We start from the raw sequence: 22,672 nt of genomic DNA on the forward strand, positions 1-22,672 counted from the left end.
CTGTCTGACCCCAGCAGGCGGAAAACTCTGGTTTCGTCTGAAATTTCCTGGGTAACCTGTGGATGAAAACACCATCAGTAACACTCTGGCCTTGGTGCTGCTGACACAGTAATTTAACAATCACTTAGATCTAGCAATGAAAGGGAATAAATAACTTTTCAAATATATAATTCCCCAAATCAAATATATTTCAATAAGTTTTTTTACTATGAGTAGAAATGGGCCAATAATTACAGAGCATCTAGGCTCAGTCAGCTGCTTTCTGTACGAACTCTATGTAATATGCACTTGAATTCTTCTATTGTTGAGAGGCCAGAGAGGTTAGAAGTTACGAGAAGGTCACGTAAGCCTGTGCCAGTGAGGTGGTCTGGGGGTCACCCAGTGTTAGATGACACCTGCTGCTCCCAGAGGTGCACCACCAAGCACAAGCACTTCCCAAAGAGTGGGGACTGCCATGCAGCCCTACCCAAAACGGACAGCCACTGTGCACAAGACTCCACCGCCCTCTTCTCTCACCGAGTTGCCTCTAAGGGTGGTCAGCATCACGGGAGCTCCCTACTTGACTAATCCTGCTGCACAGCAGACAGCTGCCCACTTATATGAATATGCCCTCTTTCTACTTTTTTTTTTTATTTTTTTAAAGATTTATTTTTATTATTATACATAAGTACACTGTAGCTGACTTCAGACACAGCAGAGGAGGGCGTCAGATCTCATTACGTGTGGTTGTGAGTCACCATGTGGTTGCTGGGATTTGAACTCAGGACCTTCGGAAGAGCAGTCAGTGCCATCTCGCCAGCCCCTCTCTTTCTACTTTTATGTGTCTTATTACACCACTTGTTTTCTAGAATCTATTCCTAGATACAGTACCTCCACTTGGGTTGTTATCTTGGGGAACTCAAATTAACATTGCTATGATTAGTGTAAAAAGCCTGTTAACCGGAACTTGTAGTCTATCTGGAAAGACATAATGATTGTCAATCTGCAAACAGTTTAGGCGCTGTATGCTCCAGGGGGCTAATTTTCACAGTACCAAGTTGCAATACTCTAATTACTGTGGAATGTTACTTTATGGCAGAGGTTAAACTTCAAAGGATGAGAATTCCAGCAGAAAGACAGAGGTGCAGAGAGCAGTTAAAGTGAGATGCTTTCCAAGCAGGCAGCTTCAGGGCTGGGCATGTGGGTTAGCAGAAAGCCCCTTCCTCGCATGCCTGAGACCCTGGGTTTGAGTTTCCCAAAGATGGCAATGACACAGTGCAGATCGTGAGAAGAGCTAGCATGCTGGGTGTGCTGGCCTCGCACATGGACTCTAGGGAAAGCCTGTCTTGAACACAAACCAACAACACAACAATTAGCACATGACAGTGAACAGGACTACAGATTTCACTAACTACAGGGACCTGGTGACATTTAGTGACCTGGGTCAGTAAATAAACCAACACACCAATGACCACTGGTTCATGACATTTTTTTCTTAGAAGTAAAAATATTTATTAAAATATAAATAAGGGTATAGATAAACTAAATTCAAAAGCAAGAAGATTCCAACCTTTCAGACAGTTCCATGGATTTATGAGCCTTTGGTGTCGGTGTGGGCTTTGTCCCCCAGGGAGAGCGCCACACTCCCCTCCCTGCATAAAGGCACCCTGATCATCTTGGCTAAGTTATGCTTGAAGACCTTCCAAACTAGGCTCTGCCATTTAACTGGTCATGTGCCTACTTCACTGGATCATTTTGAGCCTTAAATGTGCTAATATTTGCAAACTGCCTGGAACATAATAGGTCTTACATATTATTTACAACAACAGCGTTTATGAAAAATATTCACTAAATTTTGAAAAATTTAATTTCAAAATTAAATTTTGAATGCCAGCAACTACATTTACAAATTACAAAATAAAGGAATGAAGTTGTGCAAACATTAGGAATTCAAAGTATCAAAGAGAACGTAAAGGAAGAGAGAACACAGATGCCATCCTGCCATGTTATAGCATCAAAGGCACTAAGCAAAGCCGTGCGACTCAGAGACGACATGAAAAAATGAACATTTCACCATTAGCAATCTAGTATAGGAGTCAACGGAGGTAACCGGTACAAACTTACCTCATCTGATTTGAAGCTTTTACCCTGCATCCCGTGTTTCCAGAAAGCCAACACGCTGTCTTGAAGGCACACTGAGAAAGATGAGGGGACATGTAATGGAAGGACAACAGAGTTCCCCAGACTGTTTTGTTTTGTTTGTGCTTTTTGTCTTTTTTTTTTAAAGAAAAGACTTACTTTTATTCCTTTTAATTGTGTATATGTTTGTGTGTGTGATATGTGCACGTTCAGGTGTCTGAAGAGACCAGAGGCAAGGGATCCCCTAGAACTGGAGTTTCAGGCCCGAATGCAGACACTAGGAAACTGCAGCACCGAGCCATCTTTCTGGCGCCTCCCTAACTTTTTAACAAATGATAATGTAAGGCTTTCCAAGTGCTTGGGGCAAAATTCCACTGTCTAGACCATTACTGCTCAACATTTTTGTGACTAAGGAGTGTCTAAGCTCAAGTAATTTACTGAGATAGCTATGCAGCCTTCAAAGATGTGTGCTGCAGGCACTCCTCCAACATCGGCTGACTGATAAGCTGAGTACTGGCCATTGACTTCATTTCCATATGTTGTATCTCCTGTTTAAGTGATTAAAACAGTAAAAACATGCAAAACATGCAGTGGGTTTTTGCATTTAAAAAGAAGTTATTCAAGTACCTATCAAGCAGGTAACTTTTATGTTCATATTTTCATATTACAAAATTAATTTTAAAAAATAAACCCACTTCATAACCCAAAATTTAATTACATTGAATATTATAACCTCAGTCATTCGCTAAATAAGTATCTTAGTATTTTACTGACTATTCTTGTAACTAGAATTAGAAAACTGCAAACATAAATAAACATAATGGTGGAAAAGATTCAAAATTATTTTTTTCCTTGTGCTAGGGAGCAAATCAAGGGTTTGTGCATGCCAGACAAGCATGGAATACATGCTTCTCATTAGAATAATGACATGGTTAGTGCAAGAATGTCTGGGACATAACTCAGCCTAATAGAGACAGAAGTATTTGACGATGACAGATTGCATGTTTCACTAGATGTGACAAATGAGGAATTCAGTTACTTGTCTAGTGCTTGAGACATGATTTAAAAGGCCTCTGAGAGGAGGATCCCTGACACCATTTTAAGGTTTACTGAAATGAGGTGATGGCCATCCAGGAGGAGACTTCTGTGCAACAATAAAATTCTCTAGACAACGGGGCACATCAGTATATCTCAGCTAAGAGGCCAGAGGATCTACGCCACACTAATAGAGGCCATCACGTCCCAGAGCCTGACATGCCATATGCAGGGTATAACAGGGAAGGGTGAAACAGACTTCCAATACCCCTTCTCTCTGACTCTTTAGACAGCCTAGGGTTCTGCTTCAGTAAGTTACATTCCATCAAAAGCAAGGTATTTTTCTATCATCTGTTACACAAGAACACAACATATTTCATTTATTTTGGTCTTAGGATTGTGCCCAGGGTCCTCATGTACTACCACTGAGCAAGCTATGACCTGTGCCCCTTACCCACTGTGTTACAAGAAAGTTCTAGTTTAATATGAGAAGCTCAGCTTAGAATAAAAAAACGAAAACAGGGGCTGGGTAGTGGTGGCGCACGCCTTTAATCCCAGCACTTGGGAGGCAGAGGCAGGCGGATTTCTGAGTTTGAGGCCAGCCTGGTTTACAGGGTGAGTTCCAGGACAGCCAGGGCTACACAGAGAAACCCTGCCTTGAAAAAACCAAAACCAAAAACCAAAAACAGAACAAAACCCCCAAAACCAAATAAAGAAATAAATATCCAGAAAGTTTTTAACAAACTGTATACAGGTAGTTATATAATATACATATCTATTTCTTTTATAGTACAATAAATATTTGGATCTATAATGTTTTCCCTCACAATTTCTATTCTCCTGGAGAAAAATGCTGACACACCAGCAAAAAAAAAAAAAAAAAAAAAAAAAAAAAAAAAAAAAAAAAAAAAAAAAAAAAAAAAAAAAAAAAAAAAAAATGGAAGTGGAAATTCCACTGTTGTTTGAAAGTGGGTCTCAGTAGCAGTCTGGCTTAGAACTTGGTCTGTAGACCAGGCTGGCCTGAAACCTTGAACTCACAGGGAACCAACTGTCTCTGCTACCTATGTGCTGAGGTTTAAAAGCCTGCACCACCACACCCAACTCTATAATACTTAGAACAAAAATCATAAAATTAACAAGCAGTATAAAGTAAAATACAAACAAGGAAGCAAACTAAAATGACACATTCCTTTCTATAGCCTTGGGAAAACTTACTATTTGTTTATAATTTTTAAAAAAGATCTATTTTTAGTTTATGTTTGTGAATTTTCTTTTTGTTGTTGTTGTTGTTACTGCTTTTTGTTTGTTTTGGTTTTTTGAGACAGGGTTTCCCTGTGCAGCTCGGGCTGTCCTGGAACTCACTCTGTAGACCATACTGGCCTCAAACTCAGAGATCCACCTGCCTCCTAAAAGAGTGCTGGGACTAAAGATGTGCACCACCACTGCCCAGAATGTGTGTGAATGTTTTGCCTACATTCATGCATGTGTACCTGTTGGATGCCCAGGAACTGGCAGTGAGCTGTAATATGAGCACAGAGAACTGAACTTAGGTCCTCTGCAAGAGCAACAAGTGCTGCTAAGTGCTGAGCCATCTCTCCAGCCCAGAGGTGTACTTCTTCTTATGTGTGTGGGTTCTTTGTCTGCATGCATGTCTGTGCATCACATGTGTGCAGGGTCCTTGGAGACCAGAATAGGGAATTAGGTCCCCTGGAACTGGAGTTACAGACACTTGTGAGTAGCCATGTGTGGTGTTGTAGTAGAATTGAACTCTGTGCTCTTATCCTTGGAAGCATCACTTTAGCCCCAAACTTACTATTTATATAGAAACAGATTTAAACAGCAGCCATCAACACAAAGAAACTAGACTATAGTGCTAAAGAAGTACAGTGTGCCTAACACAATATTCACCTCACACAAGCACCTGCATGACTTGGAAAGGGTCGGGAAAAGTGTAATTCACTTTGTATAACACTGGGAATATTGAGCATATTTAAAAACCAATACCCAGGGAGGGGACCATGATCAATGTGAATTACATGTATGAAACTGATAAAATAAAAAAAAATCAAAATGAAATTAGTTGAAAACTTAGAAAGCACTCACCACATGCATGACCTAGTTGGTGCAATGACAGGGTTTCTCTTAGCAGAGCTATGAGCCAGCTGCTACATTATACATCCCAGGGAGAGCATGATCAAAGCCAGCAGTTAAGCCAGGTCAGCAACAGAGAGGACTTACCTACAGACTCAATGCGGAAGTCAAAACTGAGCTCAGATGCCAGCTTCTTGCTGGACTTCAGCTTTCCTTGTAGATTCACAATTTTTACAAATTCTTAAAAGAAATTAAAAAAAGGTCAAGATTGGAGATGAAAATTTCTTAAAATAAATATAATGTGTTTTATATAGGCACCAAATAATATTCTTAATAAAGTTTATTAATATGTTTTAAAAGACACAGTTAACAATGCCTTTTTTCATAGGTGGAACTTTGCTATTTTTAAAATTACAGAGCATATACTGAATATCTTCATTTTTTTAAAAGTGGCTACTTTGATGTTTGAATATTTAGCAACAAGTTGTGATTGTTCCCTCACAAATCCCACTGTATTTATCAAGTAGCACTTGTAGCAATTTCTGACTTGCCATAGGAGCCCAGTGTGTCAGGGCACATGGGCCAGTTCTCCCCAGGGCAGTAACATCTGGGATGGGGACAAGCAAATGTGGTCTCTTTCCCTCTGCTTTCTGATTTCCTCCCATTAGTTCAAGGACACTTAAAAAAAAAAAAAACACTTCAATTTTCAGCTGCCCACTCCTACAGTCTGAGATTACAAGCCTGTCTCCACTGCTGTCTACCAAAACCAACTTATAAATCACAGAACTGGGAACATATTTTTCAAAACTACGTCTTTAAAAGCAGAAATTGGTTTTGTCAGGAAGCAGGGAGTCTTGTTAACCAATGTGTTCTCAAGCCTATTATAATCCATGACATGGAGATGAAAACTGAATGAGGTCTTCCTTCCTTTGAAGATTCACAGGCCTGCGGGGTTTAGCAGGAAAGCCTTAGCCCTCTGGGGTTCTTGTCATGCTTATGCATTACGCTAATAACACTTTGTATCTGTTAGGATTAAAAAAAATGATGCAATTTCCTTATAGACAACTTTATAAACGCTTCTACCTGACAGGTGTTTAGAGTTAAGTCCTTCACCAAGGGATGGCAAGGAGCAAAGCCCTGCAGACTTTGGGTTGCTCAGCTGTGTTCTTAGATGATCTTACACATACAGGTAGTTCAGCCACTAAAAGCAAGCTGTACAGTCATGTTCTAAATATAATCCCAAGACTGGGTACAGTCCATCCTGTAACATGTACTGCAGGAGGAGAAATAGGTTTTAAGGATTGGGGTGCCTCCTCTGCAAAATCAAAGTAACACACCTTCCCTGCTTACGCTGCACCATGCTCCCATCAATAACATGTCTCCTGCGTAACAGATCATAGCATGTGTAAGTGTCAGGAGCCCGAGTGATTTAGACCTGACAAGCCTCCAGAAGTTCACGTTAAGTGACTGCAATCACAGTTTACTGTGACCTTCTACTCTCATAATTACAGCGAGGGGACAGTTTATACAGAGAGTCTCTAAGAGAGAACAGTGCTAATGTCTCCAGGGTCAAATGTAAAACCGAAGGATAGCTCCTTGGGACAACAGCTTGGCCTCTTGCTGCAGTGAATTTAGCCACTTAGTCAAATACAGCCAGGTCACTTAAAGACTAGGGCCTAAATAACAGTTTAATTTCACTACAGGGGTTGCTTCATCAAGTAGTACACTCAAAATAACCTTCAAAATAATACTCACTGTCTAAACACACCAAAACAGTGTCTCTCTCCAGCTGCGTCACATGAATGGAATCCAGCTGTTGGCTGCCTGAGTGGGGAGAGGTTACGGTTAACAACATACCTCAGTGAAGCAGGGAAGCTTAGAAACCAGAAGTCTGAAGCTCACTGAGACTTACTCTTTGAAATTTGTCGTGTTACATTATCGCAAAAAAAAAAACCCAAACCAAACCAACAACAAAAGTATGTAGCTCAGTTTAGCAGAACAAAATGCCAGCTCGGCTCTGACACGGATATCTGAGCTGAAAATGCAGCCCTGCTCTAGCTACTACTCTTGTTCTAGAAAGGTGGGCTATCGTGATGATGATAAGGGCAGGTACGTGGAAGGAAAGGAAGATACACGCACACAATGGTTACATTTTGTTCTGCAAGCACAAGAGACGGAATCTGTCAAGTCCAAAGGAAACTCCACTTTCCCAAACCCCAAAGGCAGTCCAAATATCCAGAAATGAGCTCAACCTGTATACATATAGGAGGATTTCTGGCAGTCAGATAGAAGCCAGCATTTCTCAGGAACTTGTGAAACTAGTTCTCATCTGCCAGGAGTTATTCCCCTTACCTCTGTCACAAGGGACATATGGCTACCCGTGGTGCCTACAAGCATATTAAAGCCAGTGCTGACCTCCAGGCTCCCTCAGTACCAGTACCTGTTCCACATTTCAGAGTTCATGCTGGCATCCAGCTCTTCTCCCTTCTTCCCTCCCCTAAACTCCCTCCAGCTCCTGGGCTTCCCTCCCTGCAGCTACTCATTCTTCTTATAACCCTGCTATTTTTGATGGGCCTTGATGTGCTTCTCACTAGGCTTTCTCTATTTTCTACCCCCTGCTAATCTCCCCTCTCTTGCAGATAGCCCTGGCCCTGTTGAGTCTGCTAGCATATTCAGCCTATCTCTCTCTGCTCTGGACTATTCAGCCAGATGCATCTATTTCCTCTCTCCTATCTGCAATGTAAAGCTTCCCCTTAGCCATACCATGGAGCAGTCATGTCATCTGTTTCTACAGCAGGCACGTGGTCCCTTAAACAAGAAGTGACCAAGCTGAGGGCAACCCTGGGAATCAAGGATCATGCAGCAATGAGTTGGAATCTGCAAAGGGAGGACTCCTAGAAAGAGCTCCTCTCAAGGCTACAGGCTGCCAGCTAAGGGCTCTTGGCTCAACAACGAACACAGCTGGGGTTGGGTTAATGATTACTTGTGAAGATGAGGACCAGGTGGCGGAGCCTCAGAGGCCTGGCTTACTCAGGAGCACTTACTGGACGGTTTTTATTTTAGCTGGGACAGGGTTAAAGGTGGACAGAATATGACTCCTAAGGCAATAGACCACAACAAAATTTCAAAAACTAACTCAAATTCTGAGATTCAAGAGAGAACTCAATAAATTTCTAGCATAAAGAAGTGTAATTCCCACCCCCCTATCCTGAAGAGAAGTTGTGAATTGCTATGGGTAAGCAACAATCACAACGCTGGACTATGTGATAAAAACCATCTGGGTTTTTGTTGATCTTATTTTCAATTCTTTTGGAGACAGGCTTTCACTATGCTGCACCCCCTGCTCTTGCCTCCAGAAAGTGTGAGTTAAAAGCATGCACCATCGTCATGCCTGGCCTAATCAAATTTTAAATAAACTGATCCATAGTCACTTATTGTGGTACTCGCCTAAGCAAGAATCATTTGTATTTCGGCTGCTTACTCTGGTGACAGGAACTTCACCCCTTGAGTCGCCCCCAACTGCAGACGCCATTAAGACCACAGAGAAGGGTGAGGTACAGGTGCAAGCACCTTCTTCTTTTCCCTTCCTGGGAATTACAGCTTGGTCCACACAACGGGAATTCAGAGTTCAGGGTTTGCAAGCTTGGTAAATTTTTAGTAAATTTGTGAGCTATATAACATCAGAAACTGACTAGAGTGGTAGTCTATTACCCATAAACAAACAAACAAACAATAAAAAGAAAGAAAAGAAAAGCCCTTGGCAAACATAGATCACAAACTATATGTAGATAATTTTTTATTATTTAGAAATGTAGGTAATTTTTTACTTAGAAAATTATGCTTACATTATTTTTATTTTTAAATAATTTATTTGTATTTTATATTCATTGGTGTTTTGCCTTGCATGTATGTCTGTATGAGGGTGTCGGATCCCCTGCAACAGGTGCTACCAACAGTCATGAGCTGTCAGGTGGTTGCTGGGAACTGAACCCAGGTCCTTTGAAAGAACAGCCAGTGCTCTTAACCACTGAGCAATCTCTCCAGCCTCTATGTTTACATTTTTTTTTTTTTTCAGAGACAGGGTTTCTCTGTGTAGCCCTAGCTGTCCTCGAACTCAGAAATCCGCCTGCCTCTGCCTCCCAAGTGCTGGGATTAAAGGCATGCGCCACCACCGCCCGGTCTATGTTTACACTTTTATTAGAAGCCCACAATGGTTGAACTTAGGTCTCTGCCTCTGATATAGGTAAAAGCATGAACATAACAAAGTGAAAAACACCCACCTGCACCAATTTCCGTAAACCAGGAAGATGCAGAATTCAAGTTGATTGTCTCAAACTGAACTACTTGGTTTGAGTCCGTGCCCTTGCTGATAGCCACACAAACCATGGGGTACTCTTGCTCTGGGATCACCAGCATTTCAAAAACATTCAGTGGACTTGGTAAAGGAAAGTCAAAATGCTGCAACAAACAAAGAAGAGGAATATAGGAATCTCCCGTTCACACTGGGGTGCAAGAAGTCAGCTGGAGGCTGCTCCTTACCCCACCTCCTTCTGTGAAAGCTCCCGAGAATGTGGGGATGAGCAAGCTCTCGAGAATGTGGTGATGAGCAACAGTGTTGTTCAGAGAAACCTGAGGGGACTGGCCACATTAATTTCTGTGGCTACGATGATTCCAGAAGCTTATTAATAACGGGACGCTATAGAGAAGATATTAGTAAGAATATAAAAACACCTACTAACTCTCAAGGGGCGGTTCCTAATAGTAGTGTTTACAGCTTTAGCCAATGGTAGTTATGCACAGTACTTTCTCAAGAAGGAAAAATGTAAGGAAGCCATATGTACCTTTATCAGCATGAATTTCTGCATTGGTTCATACCACTGAAGCAGAACAATTCCAGACTGCAAAGCTCCGCAGAGGTATTTATGTCCCGTGTAAGGGTTTCTAACTGAAAAGAAAGAAAAGAAAATCCTAGCCACATACACATCACTCAATTTCTTTTGGTGAGAAAATATAATTAAGTTAGGTAAAGTCACAGATGAACGACATTCACCTAAAAGCCAAGTGACTTTTCTTTTTATACAGGGTCTTTATATGAGTAGCTTTGGTCAGTCTGGAACTCACCTGGAACACACAGAGAAGCCCTTGGCTCTGCCTCCCAAGTGCTGGCATTTTTAGATGTGCACTATTTCACTCAACTTGTGACTTAGTTTTTAATGAAAACAGTTGCTGGCATGAGGAAACCCCAGCAACATTTGATGTGAATCAATATATATTAATTCATCTTGCTGGACCATCCTTGACTCAAATCTACAAAACTTCATATTGGTTTGTCTGTGTCCCAGTGACTGCCATCAACCACAACACACAATGGTTATGTGACAGGCACGAGCCCTAAGTTCTGCAGAACTGCATCAAGTCTTAAGACTGCAGCTTCTAGACCTTTCTGAGTCACAGATCCTAGATCCTGGGATGACAACAGACACATGCTTCTCATTAATTCTCCCTAGAAAGCTAAAATCGGGGTATATTGTCACACTATGTAACATGTCAGTCAGCGAAGGCTTGAGTGGAATCATGGTGGTTCCATAGATGACATTACTTGGTGACAAATCACTTGGTTTGTGTATGTACAAGGTTAAATCGTCCAGTGTGATATGTACACCATGAAATGACACATGACAGTAGCCAGAGCTACTGAATATGAATACTTTGTTCTACAGAGTATCTTTTCATGAAGATAAATATGTAAGCTCATTAATCAGGCAAACAAACAACTCCCAGATCTTATAAGTTCAAGATTGATGGAGCCCCAGTAAAAAGTCTGAACACTTGAACGGCAAGGGACAACAGGACATCATTCTGCAGCAGCACCATGCCTGCCGGCCCTGCCCTTTGCCTCCTGCTCTTCTTCTCACAGCTGTGCTCTATCCTAGTGTAGTCACAGTATAGTCACGACTGTGAGCATCACACTTGTCGGTGACTTCTGGCATTCTTCCAGCAGGTGCTGAATCTGGGGTAGTCAAGGGTTTGTGTGGAAGATGCTGTCCACAGGAGGTTAGGCTCCCGTACTGACTTTTCCTCTTATTGATACTATTTGAGATTCCTCAAGTAATTTGAAAGACATTAAAAGTTCTAACCATCGCCAGGCAGTGGTGGCACATCTTAGCACTTGGGAGGCAGAGACAGGCAGATTTCTGAGTTCGAGACCAGCCTGGTCTACAGAGTGAGTTCCAGGACAGCCAGGGCTACACAGAGAAACCCTGTCTCAAAAAACCAAAAAAAAAAAAAAAAAAAAAAAAAAAAAAAAGTTCTAAGCATCAAGTTTGAGAAGGCATTTACTCACCTATGCAGCATTTGTGGCAGCCTTTTGTATCAGGAATCTTTGTTGTTAAGGCAAATTTTCTGAAAATATAAGCCATTATGAATGGACTCTATTATGATTGCATATGGTGACATATGAACCACTATACCAGAATTAAACAGGAAGGGGCTTAAAAATAAATCACCCTGGACTCTGATTTTAGACTATGACTTTATAGAATAAAGAATTCGTTATAAGACTTCTAGATGATTATCATGTATGATTATGAATTATTTATAGTCTGGATGACATGTGAATTAGGAAAAGGAAGCTGTTTCACTCGACAAGGAACACTGGCAGCTTAAGAAGAAGACACACATGTGCCTGGCAGGATTTAAATGGTATGCTGTACCTTGGCAGAATGCGGTCAGGAAACCGGTGAGTTTGGATGTGGGCGGCTAGCCCTGGTTTTTTGGCTTGTTCAAACAAAGCAATAAGGTTGTGAGAGTAGAGCTGAAAGGTTTTTCCTGTGGAAAAGAAAGAAATTACTTTTACTATAATAAACTTCATTAGAAAAAGATTATTTTCAAGTAAAAGAAAATGCAACTAGCAGGGCATGGTGGTGCACGTCTTTAGTCCCAGGAATCAGGAGGCAGAGGCAGATGGATCTCAGCGTGTTCAAGGCCAGCCCAATCTACTTGGTAAGTTCCAGGATAGCCAGAGCTACATAGTAAAGCCCTGTTTAAAAAAAAAAAAAAAAACAACCACCACAACAACAAAAAACAAAAACAAAAAAACCTGCCAAAAAGAAAAAAAAAATGAGGAATTACCTTCTAAGGTGGTGAGTCCAGTAAGGTTCAAGGAGCAAGCAAAACAGACAAACATGCAAAAACACAACAGACAGATCTGGTTAGGGTTATTTTGAAAGTAATGGGTAAACTTATTTTTAAGCAAGTGGATAATTCTGTTTAGACACGTTTGACAAATAGGTAATAAATTCTAGGAAGAATAAATGTAATCTGTTTGATACTTGTGGAGAAAGAGAAACTGTTAAACACTGCACACAGGTGTTACAAGCAGTTACAAGAGTACAGACAAAACAGAAAATTCTGCAATGCTGCGCTTATCTCTCTGGAACAGATTTATGTATCAGCAATCCATAGAATTACCTTCCATTAAAACTGTGAATAAAATTTAAATGCATAGATTGTAATGAAAGAAAAAGTAAAATAAGCCAGTACTATGAGCCCTAGTACAGTGATGTACAACCCACACACATCACACTGTAGCTACGCTTGACAGGAGATACATGCAAACATCATCTGATTCTAACAACACTTTATCCTCCTAACAATTTCTGTGTTTTCTCAGAAGAGAAATGTTCTGGCCAACATAGCCCTTTCAGTTCCCTCCATCTTCCTATTCACATAGACTTGCTCTGATACTTATGCTCTGTTTTAGGAGTGACTCTAACTGCATTCTAGAAATGATTTAATCAAAAAGTATTCTCTGCTATCCCATGTTATTTCATGAAAATATAAGGTGTACTATGCATGGTTTTAAAGCTATGTCTAATGAGAACAGTGCCAAGAGTTAGAGATATTATTCTATTGACAAAATTCAGAACTGCCGCTCAGATGCAGTGGGAGGGGCTGGAGAATGGGGAGGCTCAGGCTTGAGAGGCCATGGAAGCTTCCACAGTGATCTTAGGAGCCATGGCACTCATGGAGGTAAAGTACAAGACAAAGAGTGGATTTCCCCCACCAAGCTGGGCTGCCTGGTCACAGACATGAAGGTCAAATTCCTGGGTGGGGGACAATCTGCCTGTTCTCCTTGCCATCAGGAAATGTGTGATCCCTGATTTTTCCTGGAACATTCCTAAAGCATGAGGTTCTAGAGAGCCTGCCAGAGCAGAAGTGACTTGGGCAGTGCATTGGGCCAGCCTCAAGGCTTTTGTCACTACTGGGGAGTACAATGGTTACACTGATCTTGGTGTTACATGATCTAGGAGGACACTGCCATCTGAGGGGTCAACATCTTGGCCAAGCTTTTGCATTCTCCCTGTCCAGAGAGCACTTGGGGGAAAGATAGGCAAGCCCTACAGCACTTCACGCAATGTGAGAGGCTCCTGTGGCTCTGTGCTGGTGCACCTCATCCTTGCTCCCAGCAGCCCTGGCATCTTCTCTGCTCCTGTGCCGAGAAGCTGCTGTTGCTTGGGAGTACTGATGACTGTGGCATATCAGCTAGGGGCTATACTGCCAGCTTGGGCAACTTCACCTTTGATGTCATCTACAAGATCTACAGTTACTTGGCCCCAGAGCTGAAAAGAGACTGCTCACCAAGTGTACCTTTCAGGAATTCCCTGACCATCTGTGAAAATACACCCCCCACTCTGGTTCAGAGGACCCAGACTCCTGCTGTGGCTCCATAAGAGTTTTTATGTAAGAAAAATAAAGTGAGTTATGTCTGGTAAAAAAACTTAGAAGTCACTCAAATAGAATTTGGTTTGTTTCTTTTCACAAGAGTAGTATATGAATATTTGCTAAATAAAATAAAAAATGACAGGCTAATCATAATTAAAACCAAAGAGATTAAGTACTCCTGAGAGCAGCAGTTCTCAGCTGGAGGGTCACAATCCCTTTGGAGGATAGAACATCCCTTTCACAGGGGTCACTTAAAACCACTGGAAAACACAGATATTTACATTATAATTAGCAAAATTATAGTTGTGAAGTAGCACCAAAAATAATTTATGGTTCAAGGTCACAGTATGTAGTAGTTAGAATAGGAATGGTCCCCACAGATTCATGTGTTTGAATGCTTGAACCATAGGGAGTGGTACTATTAGGAGGTGTGGTCCTGTTAGAGTGGGTGTGGCCTTGTTGGAGGAAGTGCGTCACTGTGGAGGTGGGCTCAGAGGTCTCATATATAAGCTCAAGCTACACCCAAGTGTGGAAGTGAACATCCTCCTGGCTGCCTTCTGATCAAGATGTAGAACTCATGGCTCCTCTAGCACTGTGTCTGCCTGTAAGCTGCTATGCTTCCTGCCATGATGACAACAGACTGAACCTCTGCAACTGTAAGCTAGCCCCAATTAATTGTTTGCCTTTCTAAGAGTTACTTTGGACATGGTGTCTCTTCACAGCAATAAAACCCTAGCTAAGACATTATATAAAAGGTCACAGCACTGGGAAGGTTGAGAACCACTGCTTTAGAGGATCTCTGCTTCTTACAAGACATTTATACACAAGACTGTATTTTTCATAAGCATTGCTATTAGCTCAAATACAGATTCCTGAAGAATCACTACTAGGGAGAAAAAATAATTAGGTATCTTGTACTACAAAAGAAATCAATCAGTTAGCCTCCAGGTAGCTATGTAGGTCTAATGTGTAAGAAAACATTGTTTGGTGGGTGTGGTGGTTTGACTGAGGGTTCCATAGGTTCATATATTTGAAAGCTTGGTCATTAGGGAGTAACACTATTTGAAACGATTAGAAGGATTAGTTGGTTTGGCCTTATTATCCACGCCAGTCCTAGTCTCCTGGATGTAGCCCTCAGCTACGGATCTGGTGCCTTCCTGCATGCTATCATGCTCCCTATCGTGTCAATCCACTAAACCTCTGAAACTGTAAGGAAGACCCCAATTGATTGCTTTCTCTTTATAAGAGTTGCTTTGGTCATGGTGTTTCTTCACAGCAATAGAACAGTGACTAAGACATTGGATAAGAAGAACTACAAGACAAAAGTCTAAAGATATAGTAACATATCTGATCCTTTCATTACCACCAGCTACCAAAAAACCTGACAATGCTAAAATCAGAACAGGTTGTTCTGGAATAACCTTGTTTAGATAAGCTTCGTGTGCCTGTGTGCGTGTGTGCACGTGTGCGCGTGGTTTATGCTGGTGTGTATGATCCATGTACTGAGTAGGCTAGAGATCACTATTGAAGACTGTTCTTCAGTCAATGTCTCTCTTGTTTATGAGAGAGGTTCTATTCCTGGTCTGGAACTCACCTACCAGGCTAGGTTTACTGGTTAGTAAGCCCGGGGAGCCTCCTGCTTCTGCCTCTCTACTACTGGAATTACAAGTGTGCAGCACACCTGGCTCTTTACATGGACGCTAGGGATAGAACACAGGTCCTCATGCTTGCTGTAAGCACTCTACAGACTGAGCTATCTATCAACCCAGAACCGTGGATGAGAAGACTCTAACACACCAGTCTAAGGCACTTTATACTGGCCCAGAATAGCATTTGGATAAGGCTTTATGATTTAGCAGTGGTCTGTTACTTTACTTAACCCTCACAACAATCTCATGAGACTTTTGTTGTTGTTTTTTTGTTTTTAATGCCACTGTTTTGCTTCATAATTAAGAAAATTGAGGCTAAGAGTGGGTGGTTTGCTAGAGTTCACAGAGAAAGGAGGTAGCTTGCCCTCTGCTTCCTCCAGCTACACTGCTAACACTCACAGGGAGGCCGAGTGCAGCCAGCAATGGTACAAGTTGTGGAAGGAAATGGGCTCAGCAGATCACCACCATGTTCCCCTCCCTCTGGTGTCCAGATGCAGGAAGTGGGCTGGGAAATGCAGCCCTCACAGAAGATAGGATCCTTTCTCAAACAACAAACAGCATAGTCAGACAGTGTACACTAAAATTCCACTTCTCTGTTTGCCTATGTTTTTCAGCATCATGCGTACCTGATAATGACATCAGTGTATTATTGATGACGTAGAGCCACGTACATTTCCGTGGAAACAACTGAAGGAAAGAAGACAATTATTAAACAGTAAGGCTTGCACTCTCTCCTCCGACCCTGCCCCAGACCCCCCACAGTCTCAGAGGCTTCCTCCCATGCACAGGACCCTGGTTTCCATCCCCAGCACCATGCAAAACAAAAAAGTACTATAAAATTCTCTTTGTGAAATTCCCAAAACCGTAAGAGAAATCAAGATCAACACAAACACGAAGACAGTACCATGTCACCCATTTAAATATTTAAATCATAAAAATTAAAACTAGAACTCATATAAACAGATTTCAAACTATGATACTTTTGTCCAATTTGCTCAAACTAATTCTTTTTTTTTTCTGAGACAGGGTTTCTCCATATAGTCCTGGCTGTCTTGGAACTCATTCTGCAAACCAGGCTAGCCTTGAACTCAGAAATCCACCTGCCTCTGCCTCCCAAGTGTTGGGATTAAAGGCATGCGCCACCACTGCCTGGCTTCAAACTAATTCTTTAAGTTAAAATTCTTGGGGCTGGAGAGATGGCTCAGCAGTTAAGAGCACTGACTGTTCTCCCAGAGGTCCTGAGTTCAAATCCCAGCAACCACATGGTGGCTCACAACCATCTGTAATGTGATCTTGTGTGTCTGAAGACAGCTATAGTGTACTCTCATATATAATAAATAAATCTTAAATGATCTTAAAAAAAATTCTTATTACCTGTTCCATAGTTGCTTCATGTAGCTCATTGAGATTCAATGTGTAAATACCATCTTCAGTTCCAAAAATAATATACTGATCTACAATAGCAAGTTACCAGACTTTACTATCATTTTCTGAAATTGTTCACTCAGATAAGGGTTATATGTAGTGTTATTTAGCATGAGCTGGCCACACATTCACAATCATTTTCTAACATTCATGCCACCACGTTTCTCTCCCATGTTTTAAAACATAAATGGATGCTGTGTAAGTCTTTACTGTCATGCTACCTCTCAACTGAATTTTAAACTGTTGTTACAGTGGTACATTTTTGCAAGTCACTCCAAATACTTAAATATGCATCAAATATAAACCATGCCATATCATAAATAATGACCATATTTCTTGTTCAGATGTTAGTTTCTAAATATCATTACCACTAGAAAGAACCAGAGTTTCTGGGAGAGAAGACTGATTCTTATTCTTAGGAAGGTAAGTATAAAACAGAAAGGAAAGTAAGGACACAGGTACCGACATTCCCCACAAATCCTGGGAAGATGTAAGTGTCAGCATGTCACAGTGACAGAGGCATCCTCCCGGACATGGACATGGACATGTGAATCAGTACAAAAGGACTGATGTGCAGTTTTAGACCGAATGTTAGAGTGGAGAAACTGAAATGGTGGAGGCAGCGAGACAGAAGTATCCATAAGTTTCCTGATTTTTTTTTTTTTGAGATATCATCCCAGTTTACCCCAGACTGATCTTGAATTACATCTTCCTCACGCATGCTCACTTGTGGCCCCAAGCCAAGCTATGAGCACAAAACCCCTTTACTCCTAGATATTTTAGGGTGGTTTTTTTGTTGCTGTTAACAAGTTTTATACAGCAAAGAGCACTGAGACTGAGACAACGCTGTCCCTGCCTGTGGACTTCAATGGCTCGTTAGGGATCTTCTCAGCCTTACAAACTAAGAACACACTGCTGTGACAGCGCGGAGCTTCCTCAGAACGGTTCCTAGACACTGTTCAACTTTAATGGTCTTCAATCAAAGCCTACCTAAGTAATTAGCTTGTCACAGTTTCCTATACCATTTAGTATCTAAGGTGATAATTTTAAAGTTAACAACTTCAGTTCACTAATTATAAAGATCTTTCCTACAATAAGTATTTTATAGGAGGTATATACAGAAATATAATTCAGAAATCATACCTTTTGTATCAGGGTGTATCCAGGATGTTGCACAATTAATTTTCAAAGGGCAGCCATCAAATACTTTTGAAAAACAAGCTCCCATCTTTATAAAGAAAGAAATATGGCTTATTTTATTATGTAATTGTAATATTTCTAGAAAATCATGCAATGACAAACCCTTTGAAGAAAAATTTGTGGTTTTACCTCAAAACAAAATATAACTTTTTAGCACAGTTAAGTTTTTTTCTCTCAAGAGTCACGTTCTTCTCTTTCTTTCCATTTTAGAGTCAACGTATCAAATTTACTAAACATCTACATATTTAACGAGCTGCCCGAACTTTAAGTTGTTACTTCAGGCCTAACTTTATTAAAGTGAAATAGTATTTGAATCCTCCAGGATCACCTCGGTGATCAGAACTGCAGTGTAAGTCTAGAATGCACGCCACAGACAAAAGACTAAGTTAATACTCTAGGGATTAACCGAACCACTGAGTGGACTCAGAAAGCACCCTCTGCACATGATTAGCAGCACAGCCCACAGACAAATCCCACTGTAAGACGACAGAGTCAGTTCAAACCCAAGCTTCCTTCTGTTTTCTATTGTGTACAGCTCAATGTGAGAATGCTTCATGGCAGAAAGACATTTACCACATAAGGAAGAAGCCCAGTAATAACATCAAATTAAAATGATGCTAATCTGAGAACCCACTGCCAGAATTTATGAATTCTCTATTTTGTTTTTCTTTTTGTTCACCCTTCTCTCTTCTTACTCTGCGCCCACTTTCCCCCCTCACCCCGCCCCCCATCCTTGAACTTATCCTCTGCCTCCTCCCCTCCTCCTTCTTCTTTGATATCTGACTGCTCAGATGTAGTCTGGAACTCACTGTGTGAGCCAGGCTGACTTTGAACCTATGATTTTTCTACCTTAGCATTATAGATTATATATAAGATTATATATAGACATTCAACTTGGTCTCCAAATTTTAACCATTCCACTCAAATTGGAGTATGTGATCATCTACAGTACATTCATATCTATCTCACAATTTTATATTTATAAAATTGTTTCTTTTAGTGGCTGAATGTATTTGATAGGAAATCTACTTCTACTGCTTCTAAAGAGATTAAAAAAAAAATCAGCAAATAGGTCTCATGAAAACAGTCCTTACCAGCACTTTTGGGGTGGGTGGAAGGCCATTGATGGTTGGTTTCTGTGAAAAAAAATTTTAAGTAATTTTTAATACTATAAGAAAGCCTAGGTTTAAAAATGAAATGTGAACTACTTACTATTTCAGTTATTATATATAATACTTGTTTTAAAATTATTTTTAGTTCACATATATGAGTGTTTAGCCTGCATGTATATATGTGCACTGTGTATGTGCCTGGTGCCTGTGGAGGCCCGAAGAGGGTGTCTGATCCCCTGGGACTGAAATTACAGATGGGTGAGAGCTGTCACATGGTGTGGGAATTGAACCTAGGCCCTCTGGAAAAGCAGCCAGTGTTGTCAACTGCTGAGCCATCTCTTTATACATATAAAAGAAACAGAGCCTCTGTTGTCTCCATGACTGCAGCCTTGGGAACTCTAGTGAAGTTGACAACAGCCCACACCACCATGCTCAACTCTAGTTACTTGGGTTCCTATCCTTGCTAAGAGAAACTGTGAGCTATAAACAATGTCTGAGCACCGCTGCACTCACAGGGAAGTCGCGCTTGTCCTTTTTCCGAGGTAACTGTGGAGCTTGTGCTGAGCCCTCTGTATTTTCGCTCATCAGTTTTGAAATACCATCACCATTTCCTGAGGGAACAGTGGTTAAAGTTGAATGAGCGCACAAAGAACATTCTGTGAAAAGTAACTTTGCTTTGCCCCCATTATTTCCCTTCCTCTTGGGTGAGTGTGGGAGCACGTTGGTTTGTGGGAGCACGTTGGTTTCTGTCAGATGAGTTAATTTATCCTTGGTGCTGCCTTAGGCTGCACTGTACCCTTAGTGAAGCTCTTCAGTTATGACAAACACATGGTGAACACAAATAACATCTATCCTACTGACAGTGATACTCAACATCTTTCCCAACAGAAACCAATCTACATGCTCAGTCCTACCTCAAATATCACTCTTTCAGGATATCAGACTACTTCTAACATGACTCAGATGCTCATGGAATTGCTCAATCCTTTTTCTTCCCAAGAATGCCCAAGCACTGGCTCTCCCTCCTGTAAGCTCCTGAAGCTCTTTCGTACCCAATAACCCACCTCACTATTCTCTATCCTCACCTCTCTCTGATACGTCAGGGCTCTGCTAAATACAGTTATTGTTTTAGGAAACACCACACACTTGCTGTTCTTTTCTTCCCTCCATCATGTTAATTTGTAAAATTAATTATAGAGACCTGTCTTCCTATGTTGTTTAGGCTAGTCTCTGCCCCTGGAGTACTGGGGTGATAGGAAAGCAGCATGCTCAGCCATCTTTTATAATGTTCTATGTATATAGGTATAACTTCTGTCGTAACTTCTGACCTCCTAGAGGAAAGCCCATGTGTTCTTCCCCTGGATCTACAATATTTACTAAGTGGCTGAATGAGGTTGAAATGGTCTGAATCTCTTGTAGTCCATCTGTGTGTAATTAAAACACAGAAATGAAGGTCTGAACTGCAAAAGAACTGACTGAAGAAAAGAGATAGTCTTAGACCCAGGAAGAGAATGGTTTTCCATCCCATCGGTCTGAGTCGTCTAGGTCAGAGTCTGGGATGCTGGGATGCTGATCGCACCGATAGAGGATGTCTCCACTACAGGAACAGCGCTTGGGCTACTCTGTCTTCTGAGGACCTGAGATGCTCTAGTCTCCAGATCAGGACAACGTTTGATGGTTGATGATTTCTCTTCATCTGCTAGGCTGTCTTCAGGGTAACTGTTTACCCGTGGCTGATGACAAGAGGGAAAAAGTGTTCTTTAAAAGGTCACAGTAACCTTCAGCAAAGTACTCAAGTGAGTCACTGCTCAATATAACTATGAATTTAACATGAGGGTTTTAAAATGAGTACCAACCCCAAATCATAAAACTTTTATAACCAATAAAATTATGTAAGCAGTTGCCATATGTTTAACAAGTAGAAACTGACCAAGACTATGACTTAATGAAGGATGGTTCAATTGAAATGTCAAATTATATTAATAAATGGTGATGATAAGTAAACTTTATTATCTCCCTCCATGCCATCAAATACTATTCCAAACGAGCAAAACCCTATTTCTTTCTGGCATCTATTAAAGTATATTATTTCACATAAAATCACCTTTGCAATGTACTTTCTATCTCCACCTTCTAAAGAAAATTAATAAACTTGAAAACTTGAACAAAGCCAAAGAAATTACTTTTAAAATAGAATTATATAAAGGAGTTACGGTTCCAAACCCTCCAGTAGCTTACCTTAGGAGGTAGTGGAGGTGGTATTGCACGCTTAGAGGTTGATCTAATCAAAGGAAAAACCTCAATTTAGATGGTCATACACGACTGGAACATAGATGATACTATCACATATGCACTAAGGTTTACATCCAGAGGCTCTGAGAGACAAACAGTGATGGCGACCTCTGACCTCACATCCTCAGACTCGATCAGAACAGCTACTGTAAAGCGGTACAAAGTCTTTTTCAGTTCTATTCTCCTGTATTTAATGTGTCATTTAAATTAGATTAAGTGTAGTAGTAGAGAGGTAAATTCAGGCTTTGGGTGCAGCTCAGGGGCAGAGCACACGGTTAGTTTGGTCAGAGCTCTGGTTTTGTTTCCCAGCAACAAAACAAACTAACCCTCCGCTATCCTGGAGCCTGTGAAGACCTGCTTGGAAAAGATCTTCCGAAAGGCAGTGTGTGTTTGGAAGGTGATGGCGCAAGGCCCTTTGCTGGCAACAAGCAGGGTCCCATGACAAAGGAACATATAAACTCCTTTTATGACCAGAAGTGCTGATGTTTGAGATGAAGTGGAACTTTTCTTTGTCGAGAGATGCACTGATTGGTATAAAGCAAAGAACAATGCAGGGAAGCCTGGTGGCGACCCAACAGAGCCTGGGTGACCTGGGAGAGGTGACTCACATGCATGGGGACAGTAACATGGGGCCGCCACACTCTAAGCCATGTTTTTGCTAACATGCTGTATACAGAATCCATGTCACACTGTATCCCTAAAGGATCCAAACTAATGAAAAGTGAATAAACAAAACCAGGTTGTGCAGTTATAAAAAATTAAAAATTAAAATCAAATCTCCCTCCCACCAAAGGGGGAGTATGATACATATGCCTGTAATTCTAGCACCAAAATGGCAGAGGCAAGGTAGACTGGGGGCTCAAGGCCAGCCTGGGCTATATGAGATCCTGTCTTAAAAAAACAAAAACCAAATGTCAACAACAACCAGATGAAAATAAAAGCACACAAGAACAAAACAGCGAACAGTGAAACTCAGAATTCTGGAGCCCATGGATGCATGTGCCTACAAGATTAACCCTGAACACT

General features: G+C 41.1%; 1 protein-coding gene across 2 annotated transcripts in view; it reads right to left on the reverse strand.

The window, feature by feature from the left end:
* The window catches only part of Map4k5 (mitogen-activated protein kinase kinase kinase kinase 5), a 91,917-nt gene that overhangs the window by 3,261 nt on the left and 65,984 nt on the right, over positions 1-22,672 (reverse strand). The window contains exons 16-31 of one of the 2 annotated variants that reach the window (XM_031355898.1): positions 21,593-21,635; positions 20,934-21,087; positions 19,868-19,965; positions 19,337-19,378; positions 18,186-18,270; positions 16,992-17,071; positions 16,244-16,304; positions 12,376-12,378; positions 11,958-12,072; positions 11,588-11,646; positions 10,086-10,189; positions 9,525-9,702; positions 7,000-7,068; positions 5,392-5,484; positions 2,104-2,174; positions 1-56 (exon numbers count right to left, since the gene is read on the reverse strand). In XM_031355898.1, the coding sequence (XP_031211758.1) occupies positions 1-56; positions 2,104-2,174; positions 5,392-5,484; positions 7,000-7,068; positions 9,525-9,702; positions 10,086-10,189; positions 11,588-11,646; positions 11,958-12,072; positions 12,376-12,378; positions 16,244-16,304; positions 16,992-17,071; positions 18,186-18,270; positions 19,337-19,378; positions 19,868-19,965; positions 20,934-21,087; positions 21,593-21,635 (1,311 nt within the window). The remainder of the gene's footprint in view (positions 57-2,103; positions 2,175-5,391; positions 5,485-6,999; positions 7,069-9,524; positions 9,703-10,085; positions 10,190-11,587; positions 11,647-11,957; positions 12,073-12,375; positions 12,379-16,243; positions 16,305-16,991; positions 17,072-18,185; positions 18,271-19,336; positions 19,379-19,867; positions 19,966-20,933; positions 21,088-21,592; positions 21,636-22,672) is intronic. The other variant, XM_031355899.1, reaches the window with a different exon arrangement.

The sequence above is a fragment of the Mastomys coucha genome, unplaced genomic scaffold, assembly GCF_008632895.1.
Source record: "Mastomys coucha isolate ucsf_1 unplaced genomic scaffold, UCSF_Mcou_1 pScaffold6, whole genome shotgun sequence".
NCBI classification, from domain to species: Eukaryota; Metazoa; Chordata; class Mammalia; order Rodentia; family Muridae; genus Mastomys; species Mastomys coucha.